Source organism: Diabrotica undecimpunctata, chromosome 3 (genome assembly GCF_040954645.1).
Source record: "Diabrotica undecimpunctata isolate CICGRU chromosome 3, icDiaUnde3, whole genome shotgun sequence".
Lineage (NCBI taxonomy): Eukaryota > Metazoa > Arthropoda > Insecta > Coleoptera > Chrysomelidae > Diabrotica > Diabrotica undecimpunctata.
Window position 1 is genome coordinate 161,869,806 of NC_092805.1, and position 17,994 is coordinate 161,887,799.

General features: G+C 35.5%; 1 protein-coding gene across 1 annotated transcript in view; it reads left to right on the forward strand.

Moving 5' to 3' along the window:
* The window catches only part of Hmt4-20 (Histone methyltransferase 4-20), a 44,547-nt gene that overhangs the window by 9,647 nt on the left and 16,906 nt on the right, over positions 1–17,994 (forward strand). The window contains exons 5-6 of the mRNA XM_072527407.1: positions 3,345–3,920; positions 14,005–14,269. Of these exons, the coding sequence (XP_072383508.1) occupies positions 3,345–3,920; positions 14,005–14,269 (841 nt within the window). The remainder of the gene's footprint in view (positions 1–3,344; positions 3,921–14,004; positions 14,270–17,994) is intronic.

The window sequence follows — 17,994 nt, forward strand, 5'->3', positions numbered from 1 at the left end:
AACCAGTAATATCGTTTATTTGGTCCGACCATCGTACTGGAGATCTTCCTCTGGATCTTTTACCCACTATGTTACCTTCAACTATCATTCGCTCCATGCCTTCTATTTTTCTAGTTATATGTCCAAAATATCTCAGTATATTTTGGTTGATAGTTGTGATGAGTCTAGCTTTTATGTTAAGTTCTGCTAAAATTGAATTATTTGTGCGATGAGCGGTCCATGGTATGCACAACACTCTACTGTAGATCCACATTTCAAATGCCATTATACGCTTTGAATCAGCTTTTTTTATTGTCCAAGTTTCTAAGCATATGTGGCGATAGGAAATATCAATGTTCGAACAAGGCGTAATTTTGTGTTTTTTGTGATGTCAGTGTTCTTCCAAATTTTTGTGAGTTTGGCTGTTGCCGATCTGGCCATTGTGATGCGTCGACGGATCTCGTCTTCACATCCTCCACTGTTATCTACTGTTAGTAATAACGGAGCCTAAGTAATTAAATTGCCTGTCCACTTCGTAACCTGCCATGCTTCTTATCTCTGCTTGGTTGTTTCTGATTCTATCGATGATCATCACTTTGATTTTCTGCATATTTATTTTCAAACCATTATTCCGTACTCATCGTGCCTAGCCTATTTATAATTTGTTCCAGTTCTTCTGGTGATGACGCCAATATAACAGTGTCATCACCATAACGTAGGTTTTTGATTTTTCTTCCTCCTATCGTTACTCCACCTTGCCATTCCTCAAAAACTTGACGCATAATATGTTCACTATATATATATTGAATAGAATAGGGGATATTATGCATCCCTGTCGAACTCCAGATTTTAATTTGAAGTTTTTCGAAACCACATTATTAACTCTTATATCAGCAGTATTATTTACAATATAGTTTTTGTAATAAATAGATTAGATGTTCTGGCTTACCCATTTCTCTAAGTATATGCCACATTTGATTCCATTTTACGGTATCGAAGGCCTTGGAATAGTCAACAAACCATAAATATGTTTCTATGTTAAACTCTCGAGACTTTTCGATAATTTGACGAATATTAAGAATATGTTCTCTTGTTCCTCTATCTGGGAAGAATACGCATTGTTCTTGGCGAATTTTTGGTAAGAGAATTGATTTTAGTCTTTCATTGATGATGGTTAGAAGTACTTTGCTGTGAAGTACGTCTTCAAAATTTCAACGAAACAAAAGATTTCTCCATTAAAAAAGAAGTAAGGTAAGGTGGTATACTGTCTCCAATGCTGTTCAATTTATACGTAGAAAAAGCCTTCGCAGAAGCAGTGGCAGACTCTAATAAGGGTATTAAAGTTAACGGCATATTTATTAATAACATCAGGTATGCCGATGATACAGCCATAGTGGCAGATAACATCGAAGATCTTCAATGCCTTTTAAATGATCTAACTCTTGCAAGTGAAGCTCGGGGTTTGAAAATAAATATCAAGAAGACAAAAACAATGATTATAAGTAGAAATGATTACCCCAACGCAAAGATATATGTCTCTGGAGAAGAAATCGAACAGGTCAGGCAATTTAAATACTTGGGTTGTTTGCTGAACGAGGATTGGGACCACGAGAATGAAATAAAGAGCAGGGTTGAACAAGCCAGAAATGCTTTTTTGAGGTTTCTTAAGTTTCTGACTGATCGCAAATTAGACTTCAACCTCCGATACAAGATGCTTAAGTGTTACGTGTGGCCTGTTCACTTGTACGGAATGGAAGCATGGACGTTAAAGGCCAGTTCCATTAACAAACTTGAAGTGTTTGAAATGTGGTGCATGCGTCGAATGCTTAGAATATCATGGACGGACAGGGTCAGAAATGAGGAAGTACTCAGAAGAGCGGGCTTACAGGATAGGGAACGTTTTAGTTATGTAAAAAGTAAGAAGACTGCATACTTGGGACACATATTACGATGAGAAAGATATACTTTTCAGCAACTGATACTCGAAGGAAGCTAGAGGGTAGGACAGGAATCTACAGCTATGAAATGCTTCGCAATGCTGCTAAAAACAGAATTATTTAATCCTGACCATTAAACATCTCACCTGACAAGACGATGTACGGTGGACGCTATTACTTCCGTCCCTAATTCTCCCATTTGTTTGAGTGTTTCAGCTGTTATTCCATCTTCTCCTTCTACTTTTCTGAAATTTCTGATTTCAATATTTGAGGTTCTTTTTCATAACTTCTTTTCTCTGTATTATTGTCTGGGTCGTTGTTAGAGAATGGTATGTATCAATATTGTTTCCACACCTCTGCGATACCGTCTGGGTTTGTTGAATTCTCTCGCTAGATACTTGACTTTTGAGAAAAGTTATCTCTTCTGCACAAGTGTTTTATAGTTGTATTTATGGTGCATATTTCTATTTCTTTTTGTTTTGAATTTGATGTGTCGTTTCTAAGTTTTCGTCTTTCTTCTACAAGATTGAGAGTCTCTTCAGTCATCCAATGTTTTTTCCTAACTGTTTTGTCTTTGAGATTAGTATGTTGATGGCTTCAGTGATCCATTTCTTTGTGTATTCCCACGTTTTGTCAGGGTGTCCGGTAGTCACTGGTAGGTCAGCTTCTGCTAATGCTTCTCTATTTAAAGGATTTATAAAGGAAGATTATGAGACAGTAATAAACAAATAATTACTACAAATGACCAATTTCTATTTAAATCAAACCCTGCAAATATCAAAAAAAAAAAACAAAAATGTAAATTTAGACAAATCAGGTTTTAAACAAATATTCCTAAAATTAGATGGAATACCTGTATATAGCATAATTATCATGATATTATCACTTACTATCTAAAAAAATACATATATTAGCTGAACAAAAAGTATTACTGAACATACAAACTTTTAGGTTGTACACAAAAAACAAAGATTATTACAGAATACAAAAAAATTAAGGGATATACTTACCCCATACAGAAAAAACGTGACACTGCAATAAATATGAGGTAATAAAAGTTGCAAATGAAATCACGTTTATTTCTTTGATTAACCAGACAGAAAACATCTGCGGTCAAATCTCCAACATTCTGACAAATTTTAAAATGCAACAAAACTAAAAAAATTATTTAAGGTCAAAAAGGGTTCCAAATAAATTTGACCCACCGTATATATAATATATGTATAGCTATGTACTTTCTTTAATTCATAACTGATTAATAAATTAATCAAATAATTTGTATCATTAAATCACAACGCAAAAAATAACCATATATTCAATGACGTATTTACCTAGATTATAGCGTAGGCCGACAAATTTATTATTTGCAATCGTTAGCTCAACTAGTGAAAGTTGTAAACATTGTTTAACTGAATTTTCTATGACTAGATATGGACGAAAAAGGGGCAGCAATGGCAGGCATCACGTTACGCAATCACAAACGTCTCAGCGACCCAGTTCCAGACATAATTCCTTGCACACCCTCCGAAGATCTACAACCGGTTTTACATCCTCAAACGCAAGTAGACTGCAATCAAAATGGCATGACAAATGTCAACCACATCACAGATAACATCAAACTTTTGAAAGATGTCAAACTAGAGACAAACGTCAAATTAGAGACAGAAATCAAAGTGATGTCTGAAATTAAAATAATGCCTGATGTTAAAGTGATATCAAACGACAAATCGGAGTATCAAGAATCGCCTAGTGATAAATTTGACGTTGCGATAAAAAGGAGGAACTCGAATCGACCAAGTACTCCAATTGAAGAAGCAAAATGTGATGAAAAAAGCGATATTTACGAATTTAACGATGATGAAGATATTACGGATGAAGCTGTGTTATTGCGTAAAAATAAACTTGTACAAGATAGTAGTGAAAATCATACAAATATGAGAGAAAAGTCTGAACAAATGCATACTGCCGTTGAGACCAGCAATTGGATTAATAGAGAAATAAGAGGTAAGTCAATTTTAATATTTAAGTAACAAAAATGAGGTTTGTACGTAACTGTTTGCAAGTTTGAATTTCCTATAATTTTTAATTCAGACTGGATCATCTATTGATAAAAACCAAAAAGATCTCGTTAGTTTATGAGTTTTCCTAGGTTTTAACGTCGAGATATTGTTTATTTTATCTTTTTTCAAATTTTAGAAGTAAAAAACAAATTTTTTGAATTTTTGAAAAATTTTTGTTAAAATTTGACTAACTTTGATGTTGTAAAATTAATTATAATAACAAAATTGATAATATCTCGGCGTTGCGACCTAGTAATTTATCTATAAAAGAAGTGTGCGAAATTTGAGAAGTATCAATCTAGAAATTTTTGAGATACAGTGAACATCGTCTTAAAAAAATTTTTCCGAAAAAACGCGTTTAAAAAAAAACTTATTTTTTTTTATACTCACACTCGTCTATTCCAGGCCATATATCGACGTGCTTCGTGCTAAAATATCTAGAGCATATTTTTGCTTCTGCTTTCGACGAACTCTTCTTTTTTTGTTGCATCTGTCACTCACTCATTAAACTCACTCACCTCACTCCCTCATCTCAATCACTCACTTCACTCACTGAAATTTTAACAGGATACTCCATTAAGAGTTATACCATCGAATAAAAAAATTAGAAAAAAAAATACCCTTCTTCTTCTTAACATGCCATACACCAAAGTGCGTAGGCGACTATCTCATTACTAGAATTCTGTTCTTGGCGGCGTGACACAGCTCGCCTGTATTGTGTATTCCTGTCCATTCTTTAATATTCCTTAACCAGTGACCTTAACAATAACCACATTTCAAATGCTTCAAGTTTGTTGATAGATGTTTTTTTCAAAGTCCACGTTTCCATGCCATAAAGCAAGATGGACCATATGTAGCACTTGACCATTCTGTAGCGTATTTCGAAATTTAGGTTTTGATTACATAGGAGCGGTCTGAATTTCACAAAAGCTTGTCTTGCCATTTGTATTCGGGTTTTTATCTCTTGTTGTGGATCCGATTGGTCATTGATTGTGGTGCCAAGGTATTTAAAAGTTTTCACGCGTTTTAAGCTATTGTCACCTATGCATATTATCGGGTTTTCTGGAGGGTTTCTGCTAATGACCATATATTTCGTTTTCAAAATGTTGATTTTGAGGCCATATTTTTTACCTATGCTATTCACCCTATCAAGTAATAACTGCTGATCTTCCAAATTATCAGTTATAATCACTGTGTCGTCCGCATAGCGTAGGTTGCTAATTGGTATGCCGTTCACCTTAATGCCTAATTCCGTGTCTTCTAATGCTTCCGCAAATATATTTTCAACATATAAATTAAAAAGCATCGGAGAGAGTATGCAGCCTTGGCGGACACCTTTCCGGATTTCAAATTCATCCGTATATTGATCTTGATCAATCCTCATCTTTGCCATTTGGTTCCAGTATAGATTCTGAATAATTCTGATCTCCTTCTGGTCAATGTTGGCCCTATGTGGTAGTTCCATCATGATATCATGTTTAACATTGTCAAATGCCTTCTCGTAGTCGATGAAGGTGAGGTAGACATCTTTTCGTTGATCTAAATAGTTTTGTATTAAGGTGTTCAAACATAAAATTGCCTCTCTTGTTCCTAGTCCTCCCTTAAAACCGAATTGTGTTGACCCGCTAAGTTCTTCTAGTATCTTGTACATTCTTGAGTGTAATATCCTAAGGAAGAGTTTCAGCAAGTGACTCATTAAACTGATTAAGCGGTGTTCATTGCATTTTGTGGCATTAGCTGTTTTTGGGATCATCACAAAGAACGACTGCAGCCATTCTCGCGGAATGTAACCAGTATCATAAATTCTATTGAACAGCTTTACCAAGATTTCGATATTCTCCTCGTCTAGTAGTTTTATTGCTTCTATATTAATTTCATCTGGACCTGTTGCTTTATGCATCTTTGTGGTTCTAACTGCATATTCTATTTCACTTCGCATTATTGATGGCCCTGATAAGTTTTCGGAAGGAAGTTTGCGCGTTGGTTGTGTTGGTCTTTCCTCATTAAAAAGTCTTTCTGCGTATTCTTTCCACGCCATTGCTATCTCCTCTTCTGACTCTATGTATTCGTTTCTGTCGTTGCGTATTCTTGTTCTGTGGTAGCTTTTGTGTATATTCGATATTTCTTTGATCTTCTTATGTAGTCCAAAACTATCTCCTTTTTCCTGCAATTGTTCTATTTCGTTGCACCTTTCCACCATCCAACGTTCTTTTGCTTTCTTAATTTTCTGGCGAATTTCTTTGTGTATCTGTTTGTATTTGTCTTGATTACGTTGTTGTTTATGTTGCCTTCGCTTTTCCATTAGATCCATAATTTCGTCCGTCATCCATTCGTTATGCTTTCTCTTTCTGATCTGTGTTTTAACTTCCCTGTTTACTGCCAGAATCGTTCCTTTAATATCATTGACCATCTCTTCGATATCATCATTTTGTTCTATTATTCGCATTCTTTCATTAATTTGATTTGCATAACTCTTCTTCAGATTTTCGTCTCTCATCAGTTATCTTGTATTTATAGGCGTGCTGGTGTTTGTATTTGTTCTCTTAATTTTTGCTAGTTTTAACCTCACATCTGCTATTAGCGGATTATGATCGGATGCAATATCAGCACCTGGATATGCTGCGATTCTTTTGATAGCGTTACGAAATCTTCTGTTTATTAAAACGTAGTCAATTTGTTTTTAACGTTTTTAATTATTCGATTTGGACGGTCTCCTGGTCATTTCCAAGTATATAACTTACGAGGTGGGAGCTGAAACCATGTGTTCATGACGACAAAACCGTTCTCCTGGCAGAATTCATACAGCAGGTCGCCTCTATCATTTCTAACTCCAAGGCCGTACTCTCCAATTATGTCTTCATATCTTCCTTTACCCACCTTGGCGTTAAAGTCGCCCATTATTATGTTTATGTCCTATTTCTTTGTTAGTCTTATTGCTTTTTCCAGATCTTTATAGAACTTAGTTATTTCTTCTTCTGACTTATCTGCTGTTGGTGCATATGCTTGTGTCACATTTATGTTTACTGGTTTGCCTGTCATTTTGATCAACATGACTCGTTCGGAAATTGGAACAAAATCTGTCACCGATTTACTGATCTTCCTGTCAAGAGCAATAGCCACTCCATGTCGGTGATGTCTATCTGTTGGGTCACTACACGAGTAATACATAGTAATCTTATCTTTCGTAAACTGTCCAGATCCAGTCCATCAGACTTCACTGACTCCCATTATATTTATTTTTAGCCGATTCATTTCCTTTATAAGGTTGTGTAGTTTTCCTGGTTCGTAAAGACTATTAACATTCCATGTTGAAATTCGTTGGATATCATCTATTTGGCACCGGGAGATTCTTCGCACCCTCTGACCATCTAAGGCCTGCCCGGGACTGAGGGCCATTGTTTTGTTTTGTTCTGCCATAATGAGATGAGTTATCCTGGGGAAAAGGTAGTGTTGTGGTATCCCGTTACTTTCAACAACGCAGTACCACATCCATTCAAACTGTCCTAGTCATGCCTGTGGAATTCCAATAACAAGCCGGTCCAAGATAATTTCTTTTGCGCCTTGCGTTGGTACTGGTGATCGCTGCTGCCCTTCACCAGGGTTGAGGACTAGGAGGGATAAATATGGAGGGTGTAGGATAAAGGTTATGGGACATGAGATTCCACGTTGTGGGATGGTGGAATATCATGAGCTAGCGTGGGCAGGGTCGCTAATCCCTGAAGTAGGTCTGTTTCCACCGGGATCGTGAAAAGTACCCACCCGAAAGTACCCGAAAAATACCCTACTCCCCCCTAATAAAAATACTTTTAGTAAGTTTACTGCACTTAACCCTTAGTCTCCCGACGGTACTTTTAAGTACCATAAAATTTTGGTACACTTATATCTCAGGCATATTCAATAATAATACCCACATAAATTTGCACTCACAACCATAGTTTTCAGCTGATGTTTAAAACTTCGAATGTTATTCAAATGATTTTGTTTTAAATACACAATGAGATTTGTAGCAACTCGAAAAGATCGTCCGCAATAAACAACGCTTTTTAGCTTATTGTAAAAATGTATGACCATTAAAATAAAGCGGACTTAAAAGTACCGTTGGGAAGTAACTGTCAAAAAAAATCTAAACGTCGTGGGAGACCAAGGGTTAAAACAAAATCAAACAAATCGCCAAAGTATATAATATATACTTTGGCGATTTGTTTGATTTTTTTGAAACATATTATGTTTTGTTCCTAAAATAACCCACGCAAAAAAACGCTGAATTTAAACTTTCACATTACAAACGATCTAAAACGTTTCAAACTGCTTTTCAATTACACAAATACGTTTTTCAATACTAGACAACTTCAGCTACAAACTCCATCCAATACCATCTTCGTGGAGGCATTTTTCCCGTATTGTGCTATCGCTTCTAATGTAAAATTTTTAATTTTGCGTTCTCCGGCATATTTAAAATGCCTCCTCATATTTTTTGCCAAAACTCAAAATGTAGTGCCGTATGTTGTGGAATAAAATAAAAAGAAATAAAAAAAATGTTACAAAACATAACAAAAAATAAAAGAAGACACAAAACAGCAGTAATAAAGGCCAAAAACCAAAGTTGGGAAGTCAAACGCCAGGATCTGGACACACATATTCTGAGATCTGAGAACAAAGAAACGGGAAGAAGTGGTGATAAATCCCAGAACAGCATCGAAATGGAAAGAACATTACAAACCACTATTGGAAGAAACAAGACCAGGTTATAGTACACCATCAGGAAATATAATCGTGAACGTGAATTTGAACGGAGTAGTATTCAGTTGGATTATTATTAATCTTTCAAAAACAGATATAAAGAAATATTAACGAAAAGAATGTCACAATGGAAAGGAGTGGCGAATAGGAACGACGAGGCATATTAGGAAATGAAAATCGTTTTAATATATATACACTCGCGATCATAAAATCTGGGTCACCTTGAAAATTTCAAGTTTCTTGAATATTTTTGCCTCTGGTGCAGTAATAACCTTTTTTTAGGCTAACGTATTTTTTATTTGTCATCAATGTTTGTTTTGAAAGAAAAAAAAAACGGTTTTTTTATTGTTTTTGTTGAAAAAGCAGAAAACAAACCAAATTGTTGATAAAACAGATACAGATATACGAAAAAAAAAAATGAAAAATACAGAACGTGGTAAAATATCAGTGAAATTTCAATGACTAATATCGTGTATTGCCTCCACTTGCTCTAATAACCTCTTGCAGACGACGGGACATACTCTCAATTTTTCTCCGGAGTACATGTTGTGGTATGTTATTCCAATCTCTCATTAACAGATTCTTAAGCTCCTGTGCGTTGTTAGGAGGAGATTTTAGGGGTTGAATACGTTTTTTCAAATCGTCCCAGAGATGTTCGACGGGATTCAGGTCCGGAAACCTGGCTGGTCAGGGTAACCTCGTAATTCCAACCTCGTCCAAGTATTGCATACTGATCGTGGCAACGTGCGTTCGCGCGTTTTTCTGCATAAAAACGACGTTTTTTCCAAGCCCTGCCATGGTATGCATAACATGTTCTTCCAGAATCTCCGTAATGTCCCTTCGTGCAGTTAAGGACCCATTTTCGATAAAGGGTAGTTCTGTGAGGAAGTCGGAAGATACACCTCCCCAAGCTATGACCGAGCCTCCACCAAATGGCATTCTTGGAGCAATGCAAGCTTGTGAAAATCATTCACCGGTTCTCCTCCAAACTCTTACACGTCCATCGGATACAGTTAGGCAGAAACGGGATTCATCTGAGCATAACTCTTTGCTCCAATCGTTAATTCCTCAATGCGCGTATTATCGAGCAAAGGCTAGTCGTGCAACTCGATGTGCCAGCCAAAGTGGCAATCCTGTAGCCATTACCCGAGAAGATAGTCCAAAATAACGAAGTCTTCTCCTGACTGTTGCAACGCTAACATTGCGATTTCGTAATTCCTGTAGATGATTTCGATGCATAATCGCAGTTGAGGTCCGGTTTCGCAAGCCTGAAACACAAGAAAACGGTCATCTCGTGCCGTGGTCGTTCTTCATCGTCCAGAGGCAGGTCGTCTGGATAGCAAACCCGTCTCCTGAAAGCGTTGAAGCACTCGTTGAACCGTAGAAAGGCTTACGCCAACAGTTCTTGCGATTTGCCGTTGAGTGTGACCGTCTTTCACAAGCGCAACAATTTGTGCCGTTTCAACAACAGTCAAGGTTATTTTTGGCAAAAAATAAACAATAATAAACACTAATAATGACACTAATAAACACTATTGGTGGCAATAATAAACGTTTGTTCGTTGCGTTTGAACAGAAAGTCGAAGCACAAATGAGACATTTAAAACAACAGGCAGTTACAGGTACCGTTCATTTTGGAAAGTGTGCACTTTTCCGCGAAATCGGCACTATTGGAATTCTTTGTTACAAAGGAAACCGCTAAGCCAAGAATAATTCTCAGCAACATGCATTAGTTTGTATTTGTGTTATTATTATTTACAATAAAGCTCGTTAAAAATGAAATATCGGTGATTTTCAAGGTGATCCGGATTTTATGATCGCGAGTGTATATAAAAAAGTAAGTTACAAAAAAATGGTTCCTAATTTTAAAATTTTGTTTATATAATATACCAAATAATAACAAAATAAAGTCTTTAATGTTTCGGATGATTGTTATGAACAATTAAATCGTTAAATGACGAAGCGATTTAATCATGTTAATACATGATTACGTGAATGTTCAATGTATTAAAACATTGCTTCGTTGTTGATACTTACAAATGGTTCTGTTTCAACTGAAATACTTATTGTCGCACTTGTTAAATGCAAATCACTGTTTTTTGAGTACTCAGAATAACTTTCTTATTAATTATCAAACGTAAGGATTTTATCAGTCAGTGTAATTGAAATAGATTACATTTTTTTATAAATGTTTAGGTTTTAATTTATTATAATACATATATAAATAGAAGAGATAAATATTTTGCGTTTATAACCTTTCGTAAGGTGAACTATCATCTCTGTTTTTAAAATTTTTTCGAAGAATACTTCAGCTTCTTTTTTGCGTTCTTTAAGTTTGATTCAAGGATTTTCATTACAAAAGTAATCATGCAAACTTCACCTTTTGGAACTCTAGATTTGGAGACCTGTCCTGAGGTACATCCACACCACACTCGTAAGTTTCACAGCCATACTATTAATCGTTTTTCGACGTTTCTTTTACCAAATTTTTTGCTATACATTACATTATAGTTCACTACAAAATAATTTACTTCTCTTTAAGTACTATATTCATTAGATTTAGTAGTTCACTGTTTTTAAGATTATTTTTAACTTGAATTGTTTTTTTTTGTTTTTCAAGATCGCAATTTTTATCAGTATCAACTACAGCTAAAAGAGTTGATGCTTTTTTACATAGAATTTACTAAAATCTCGCTATTTTTTTCATATATTTGTGCATTAGTATTCGAACGTGTGCCGCATGTGTCGTATTTTTACAGATGAATACATTTCATCATATTCCTCACGTTGATGGTACATAGGAAAGGAAAGTTATTTCGTGTGAAGTCTTGTTCTCCGATGTTGTTGCATGACATTGGATTTTTTCAATCTTCTAAACATCTATTAAATAGATTTTTGGGAGCGTAAAATAATTTTTTTTCCCAGCTTTAATACCTTAAATTACAGTGTCATCTTCTCGTGGGGACTGTTGTTTTTTCCCAATGCCATTTCAATTTCTGATTATGTAATTTGCGATATATCTTCTGAGCTCTGATTCCAAACTATCGGAATACTTGTTACGGTATTGTTAGTTTTCTAAGAAAGCACGCTGTAGAAACCTTTTACAATTTGGATTATTTTTTCTTTATCTATACCTTCTGGGTCACTGAAGTTTTTAAATATCTTCTATTTCTTTTGCTGGATTTCTTCTCAATGCTTTTAAGTTTTTATTCTGCTCTATTACTTCTGAAATAGTTTTTGTATTGTATTTTCGTACATATTTCATTGTCTCTTGATATTTCTTTACTTATTTGTGTTGATTCTGCTGTGTGTTACGATTCGTCTTCGTTTGCAACAATATCTTTCCAGCGTCTTTCAGAGCACTTACTATTTAGTTATTTATTTTTTCCAGATCTATGCTCTCTATGTTTTGAGGAGTCGTTCTCCACATATTCTGCGTATTTAGAAGGATCTTCTAAGGATGTACTACTTAATTTCTAGTGACACTGCCTTTTATTTTATGTTCCGTCGCGAATTGCACTAGTTTTGTACCCTTTTCGTTCCTTGAACATATTCTGTAACATTACTAAACCTTCTTCGTCTTCTTTTACCCCTATTTTCGCTATGAAATTGCCCATTATTATTGCATAGTGTGTTTTTGAATTATTCACTCGTATTCATCATTATTATCAACCTGTATGCGTCCACTGCAGGACATAGGTCTCCCTCAGCTCTTTCCATCTGTCTTGTGCGGCTTGCATACAGTTATTGCTAATACGCGTCAGGTCGCCAGTTCATCTAGTTGGTGGGCGTCCTCTGCAGGCTAATCCTATGTGACGTGGGAGCTCACATGTCTGGTTATCTCTGCTCAACCGAGTTTCATGTCCTAAGTACTTATACGATGTAGTCTGCACAATATCCCTTCCAACAATATCAATATTTCGATTTAGCACCAGATTAATCATAATTTGCGTCTTGTTATTAGTCTTACGCTAGCTGTGGCATTTTGGTAGTTATATCTGATTATATTAGTGTAGCGATGGTCTATTCAGCATTATGTCAATGCTTTCAACATTTTCTGATGGCTTACGGTGTCGAATGCTTTCTCGTAGTCGACAAATATCAGTGCCAATAGTTTGTTGCATTCTGCTGACTTCTCTGTTAGGTTTTTATCACTAGTAAGTGGTCGTTAGTGCTGTATCCCGATCTAAATCCAGCTTGTTCTCTAGGCTGATAGAAGTCTAATTTAGCGTCCAGTCTTTTTTGATAATTTTTGTGGTGTAAGTTTATATATGTGTGAAAGCAAACTAATAGGACGGTAGTTTTTTTAGATCTGTTGTGTCTCCTTGCTTGTATAATAATGACTGCATTGTTCCATCGAGGAGTTTTTCCTTGGCAGACGCATTCGGTGAAAAGCTTGGCCAAAGCCTGGATAATTTTATTTCCACCTAGTTTGATCGCTTTGATCATTACTCCTTCATCGCCAGGGGATTTGTTATTTTTCATTTCTAAAAGTGCCGTTTTGATTTTGTATGTAGTTATTTCTGGCATTAATTCTGATCCCTTGTTTGTGATTTTGCGCAGTGGCCTTTCGTCGGTGTTCTCATACATTTCGCGATAAAAGGATTCGACAACCTCTAGAATTTTGGTTCTATCAGTAGCAACGTTTCCATCTTTGTTTTGTTATTTTGTACATATTTTTGTTGCCTATGTTGTTCGTATTTCGCCTCAAAACTTTTGTTTTCTTGAATTATTTTAGTTATTTCTCTTGTATTGTGCTCTCTTACGTCTTTTCGGATTGACCGGTGGAATTTTTATTTAATTTCTTCATTGTTGTGTAGTTGTAACCGTATTTTTCCGTCAGCTGTCTTCTTTTACCTATTAGATATTTGGTATTTTGGCTTTTAGTTTTTAACAGTCAGAATGGTTGGACAGGACTCCCTTTCCGTTTCTTTTAGAGCCTTCGTTACGCCATCATTTGCTTGATCTACTTCTTCTATTTCATCTTACAAGTCTTGTATATGTCTGGTTAGTGTATCTTCATACAGATCGTTCTTTTCTGGGGGAATCCATTTCTTTTTTCTTGTTTCTAGGATCATCTTTGTTCTTTCCAATTTGACATTAAATAGTATCTTTGCTCGGATTAATCTGTGGTCGTTTCCTATTGAAAATTTGTTGAGTACTTCGATGTTTGTTATAATATAATCTATTTAATTTTTGACACTGCCATCTGGCCATTACAAACATACAAAATTTTGATATACATTTTTGTGATATTTTGGTTGTAATATTTATGTTAATTCTTACAGAAAGCCCACCAAAGTGTGTTCAAGTACCAGTAGAACAGAAAACCCCAGAGAAGTGTGGCGGCCGATTAAAGTTGACTCTCCGCATGAAGCGCAGTCCAGTTTTGGACGAGGTTATAGAATCCGGAAATAGTTTAAGTGAGGATTACTTCGAACCCGAATATGAAGTACTTCGAGTGGAAGGAGTAGATAATATTGCGTGTACTCCGTTTTCGCACAGAAAAAAGAGGCACAAAGCAAAGGAAAGGAGACGCGAGAAAAGACATAGGTATGGTAATTGGTTTTCTCGAGTCCTGATACTTACATATAGTGACAGACAGATATTTCGTAAATTAGTAGAGAATATCTATAGTCCATTGAAATGTTACATTTTTTAGGCCTTAGCGTCGTCTATTTTTTAGAGGACGCAATTTTATTTTTTTTTGGTGTGTTGGGAGAGTGTCATACCAGGCGATCATCTTTCAAAAAGGGGTGCAAATGGTTTTCGCGCTGTATCTTGTAAACTAGCAACCCTATTTCTACTACTTTTTATCGTAAAATGGAAAATAAAAAAGTTATTGACAAAAATAACTAAAAATCTTTTATCGCATTGCCTTATAACTTTTTTTTTGGTCATTTTAAAATAAGTTATAATGCTCAAAAGAAAATTGCTCAAAAATTTGTAGTTATTTTTGTTTATAGCTACAGTATACTCCCTCTATAACGAACACGGTTATTACGAGGTTTCGCTTATAACGAGGTACATTAGATGTCCCGTGAAATTTCTATTGAACTATAACCACACTATAACCCTCTATAGCGAGGCAAATTTGGTTATAACGAGAAAAAATAAGATCGAAAAACGTGTTTTTTTACGTTTTTGGCTCGGCCGTGGCTATAAATAAATACCCGTTTTAACTACCGGCCGCAATAAACTTCTGCTTAATCTACCGACCGATATTGTCTTGTCGGAAATTTACAATTTATTATTCACAAGTGTCACTGTAGAGGTTTGACTACGTAAAGAGGCTTACAACATGACAAATAAAACAAATTTCACCAGAATTTCATTTTACAGTTGTTTTTGTCGTAGATGTTTATCGTTTGTTTCCTGATTGTCCTTTCGCGTCTTGAAAGTTGTATTGTAGATCACATAGTCACATAGATTACACACTATGACTCCTAAAAGAAAAGCATTTACTTAAGAAGAAAAATGAACATCATTAAATATGTTGACAACGGTAAGAAGAAAGCAGAAGTTTGCCGTGAAAGAGGAATTTCAAATTTCACTCTATCTACCATGCTCAAAAATAAACACAAGATTAGATTAGATCCTTATATGAGCAAAGTGGGTCTAAAGCCTCGAGACGCGGTTTCTTCTTCTTCAAGTGCCATCTTCGTTCCGAAGGTTGGCGATCATCAGGGCTATACGTATTTTCGAAACTGCTGACCGAAACAATTCATTGCTGCTACAGCTATACCATTCCCGTAGATTCTTTAGCCAGGAGTTTCGTCTTCTTCCTATGGACCTTTTTCCTGCTATTTTTCCTTGCATAATTATTCGAAGCAGTTCATATCTTTCGCCTCTTGTAATGTGTCCCAAGTATTGCAGTTTTCGTTTTTTGATCGTAAATATGACTTCCTTTTCTTTATTCATTCTTCTCAAGACCTCGACATTTGTGACTCTCTCGGTCCATGATATTCTCAGGATTCTGCGATACATCCACAGTTCAAATGCCTCTAATTTTTTGGTATCAATCTTTTTCAACGTCCATGACTCCATTCCGTAGAACAGCACAGAAAGTACGTAACATCTCATCAGGCGAAGTTTCATTTCAAGGCTCAAATCTCTTCCGCAGAACACTCTCTTCATTTTAGTGAATATGGATCTGGCTTTTTCTATTCTTATTTTGATTTCTGCTGAGCTATCGTTGTCTTCATTTATAAAAGTGCCTAAATATTTGTATTTGCTAACTCGATCGATAATTTCATTGTGTAAATATAAATTTTGGACATTTTGTGTTGATTTCGATATTACCATAAATTTAGTTTTCCTTATGTTCAAAGATAGTCCATATTCTTCGCTGTAGTCTGCTATCTTATTCACCAATGTCTGTAGCTCTTCAAGTGTTTCTGCGATCAGAACGGTGTCGTCGGCAAATCTCAGATTGTTTAATCTAACACCATTTATTTTAATACCTACGGATTGCTCAGAGAGTGTTCTATTCATTACGTCTTCGGAATAGAGATTAAACAGGGTTGGTGACAGTATACACCCTTGTCTCACACCTCGCTTTATTTCGATTTCTTCAGTGGTATTATTCTCTACTCTCACTACTGCTTTCTGATTGTAGTACATATTTGCTATTAGTCGGATGTCTCGTTTATCTAAATTCTTTTCTGTCAGGAGTCTGATTAGGTGATCATGACGCACTTTATCAAAGGCCTTGTTGTAATCTATGAAACACATGAATACATCTTGATTTATGTCAAGACATCTTTGAGACATAACGTTCAGTGCAAACAACGCCTCTCTTGTTCCAAGTCCATTTCGGAATCCAAACTGGGTATTATTGATGTCCATTTCCAGTTTTCTGTGTACTCTAGAGTGTATAATTTTCAGAAATATTTTCAGTACATGGCTCATCAGACTGATTGTACGGTAATCACTGCATTGTTTGGCATTTATCTTTTTTGGTATAGTAACAAAGGTGGATAAAAGCCATTCTTGTGGTATTTTTCCTGATGTATAAATGCTATTGAAAAGTTTAACCAAAATGTGAATCGAATCTTTTTCTATTAGTTTAAGGATTTCCGTTGGTATTTCATCTGGACCTGGGGCTTTACCATTTTTCATTCTTTTTAGTGCGTACATTACTTCTTCTTCCGTTATTTCTGGACCTTCGTCTCCTTGTATGTTACTTAGCTCAGATTGTTGTCTATCATCTGCAAAGAGTTCTTCAATATAGTTTTTCCATGTCTTCAACTGTTCTTCTAGTTCTGTTATTATGTTTCCGTTGACATTATACAGGGTATTTGGCTGCTTACGTTTTTGTGTACCTGTAAGTTCTTTCACTTTTTTATGTACATTAAAAATATCATGTTTTGCCTGCAATTGCTCTATTTCTTCACATTTTCTTTTATAAAAATCTTCTTTTGCTATTCTGATTTCTATTTTGATTTCTTTCTGTGTTTGTTTATACCTTTGTTCGTTTTTTCCTTTCATTATTCTCCGATTGTCCATGAGAAGAAGGATCTTATCAGTCATCCACCTTTGCTTTATTTTTGGTTTTTCTTTAGTCAGAATTTTCTTCATAGGACCTGTTATCGCCATTTTTACGTTTTGCCATTTTTTATCTATGTTGTTCGTTGGCTGAGATATTTCTTTTTCATGAAGTATTTTGAAATTATTATTAATACATTTTTGCAGTTTCTCCTTTACCTCCAGGTTACATAAATGACTGACGTCTATCTGATTTGCTCTTCTTTTCTGCTTCAATCTTTTTAGTTTAATACTCATTTGCGCTATTAGAGGGTTATGGTCTGAAAAGACATCTGCGCCTGGGTAAGCTTTAACGGATTTTAAGGAGTTTCTGTATCGTTCGTTTATCAGTAAAAAATCAATCTGGTTTCGAATTATTCTTTCGCCATTGTCCTGGGGTGATTTCCACGTATAAAGTCTTCTCTTTGGTAAGTTGAAGAATGTATTAGATGCAATCATGTTATTCTCCTGGCAGAATTGAAGTAGTCTGTCACCTCGCGGTTTAGCTTATCATAAATTAGCGTGCAAGATAAGCATGCAGAACAGTCTCCCGGGTTCCGTAATTGTTCACTTTTGTAAAAAAATGCAATTTTGTTGGATACAAATGCTTTATTGCTCTTTGCTTGGACTGTTATATTTTTCTATTTGTGATTGTAATATACAGCGTCGTTTTCTAGTGTCATCAATGGAAATTATCGATTCTCGGTTTTCAGGACCCTCCTAAAACAGCTTAAGTTTACAGTGCTGTTCCA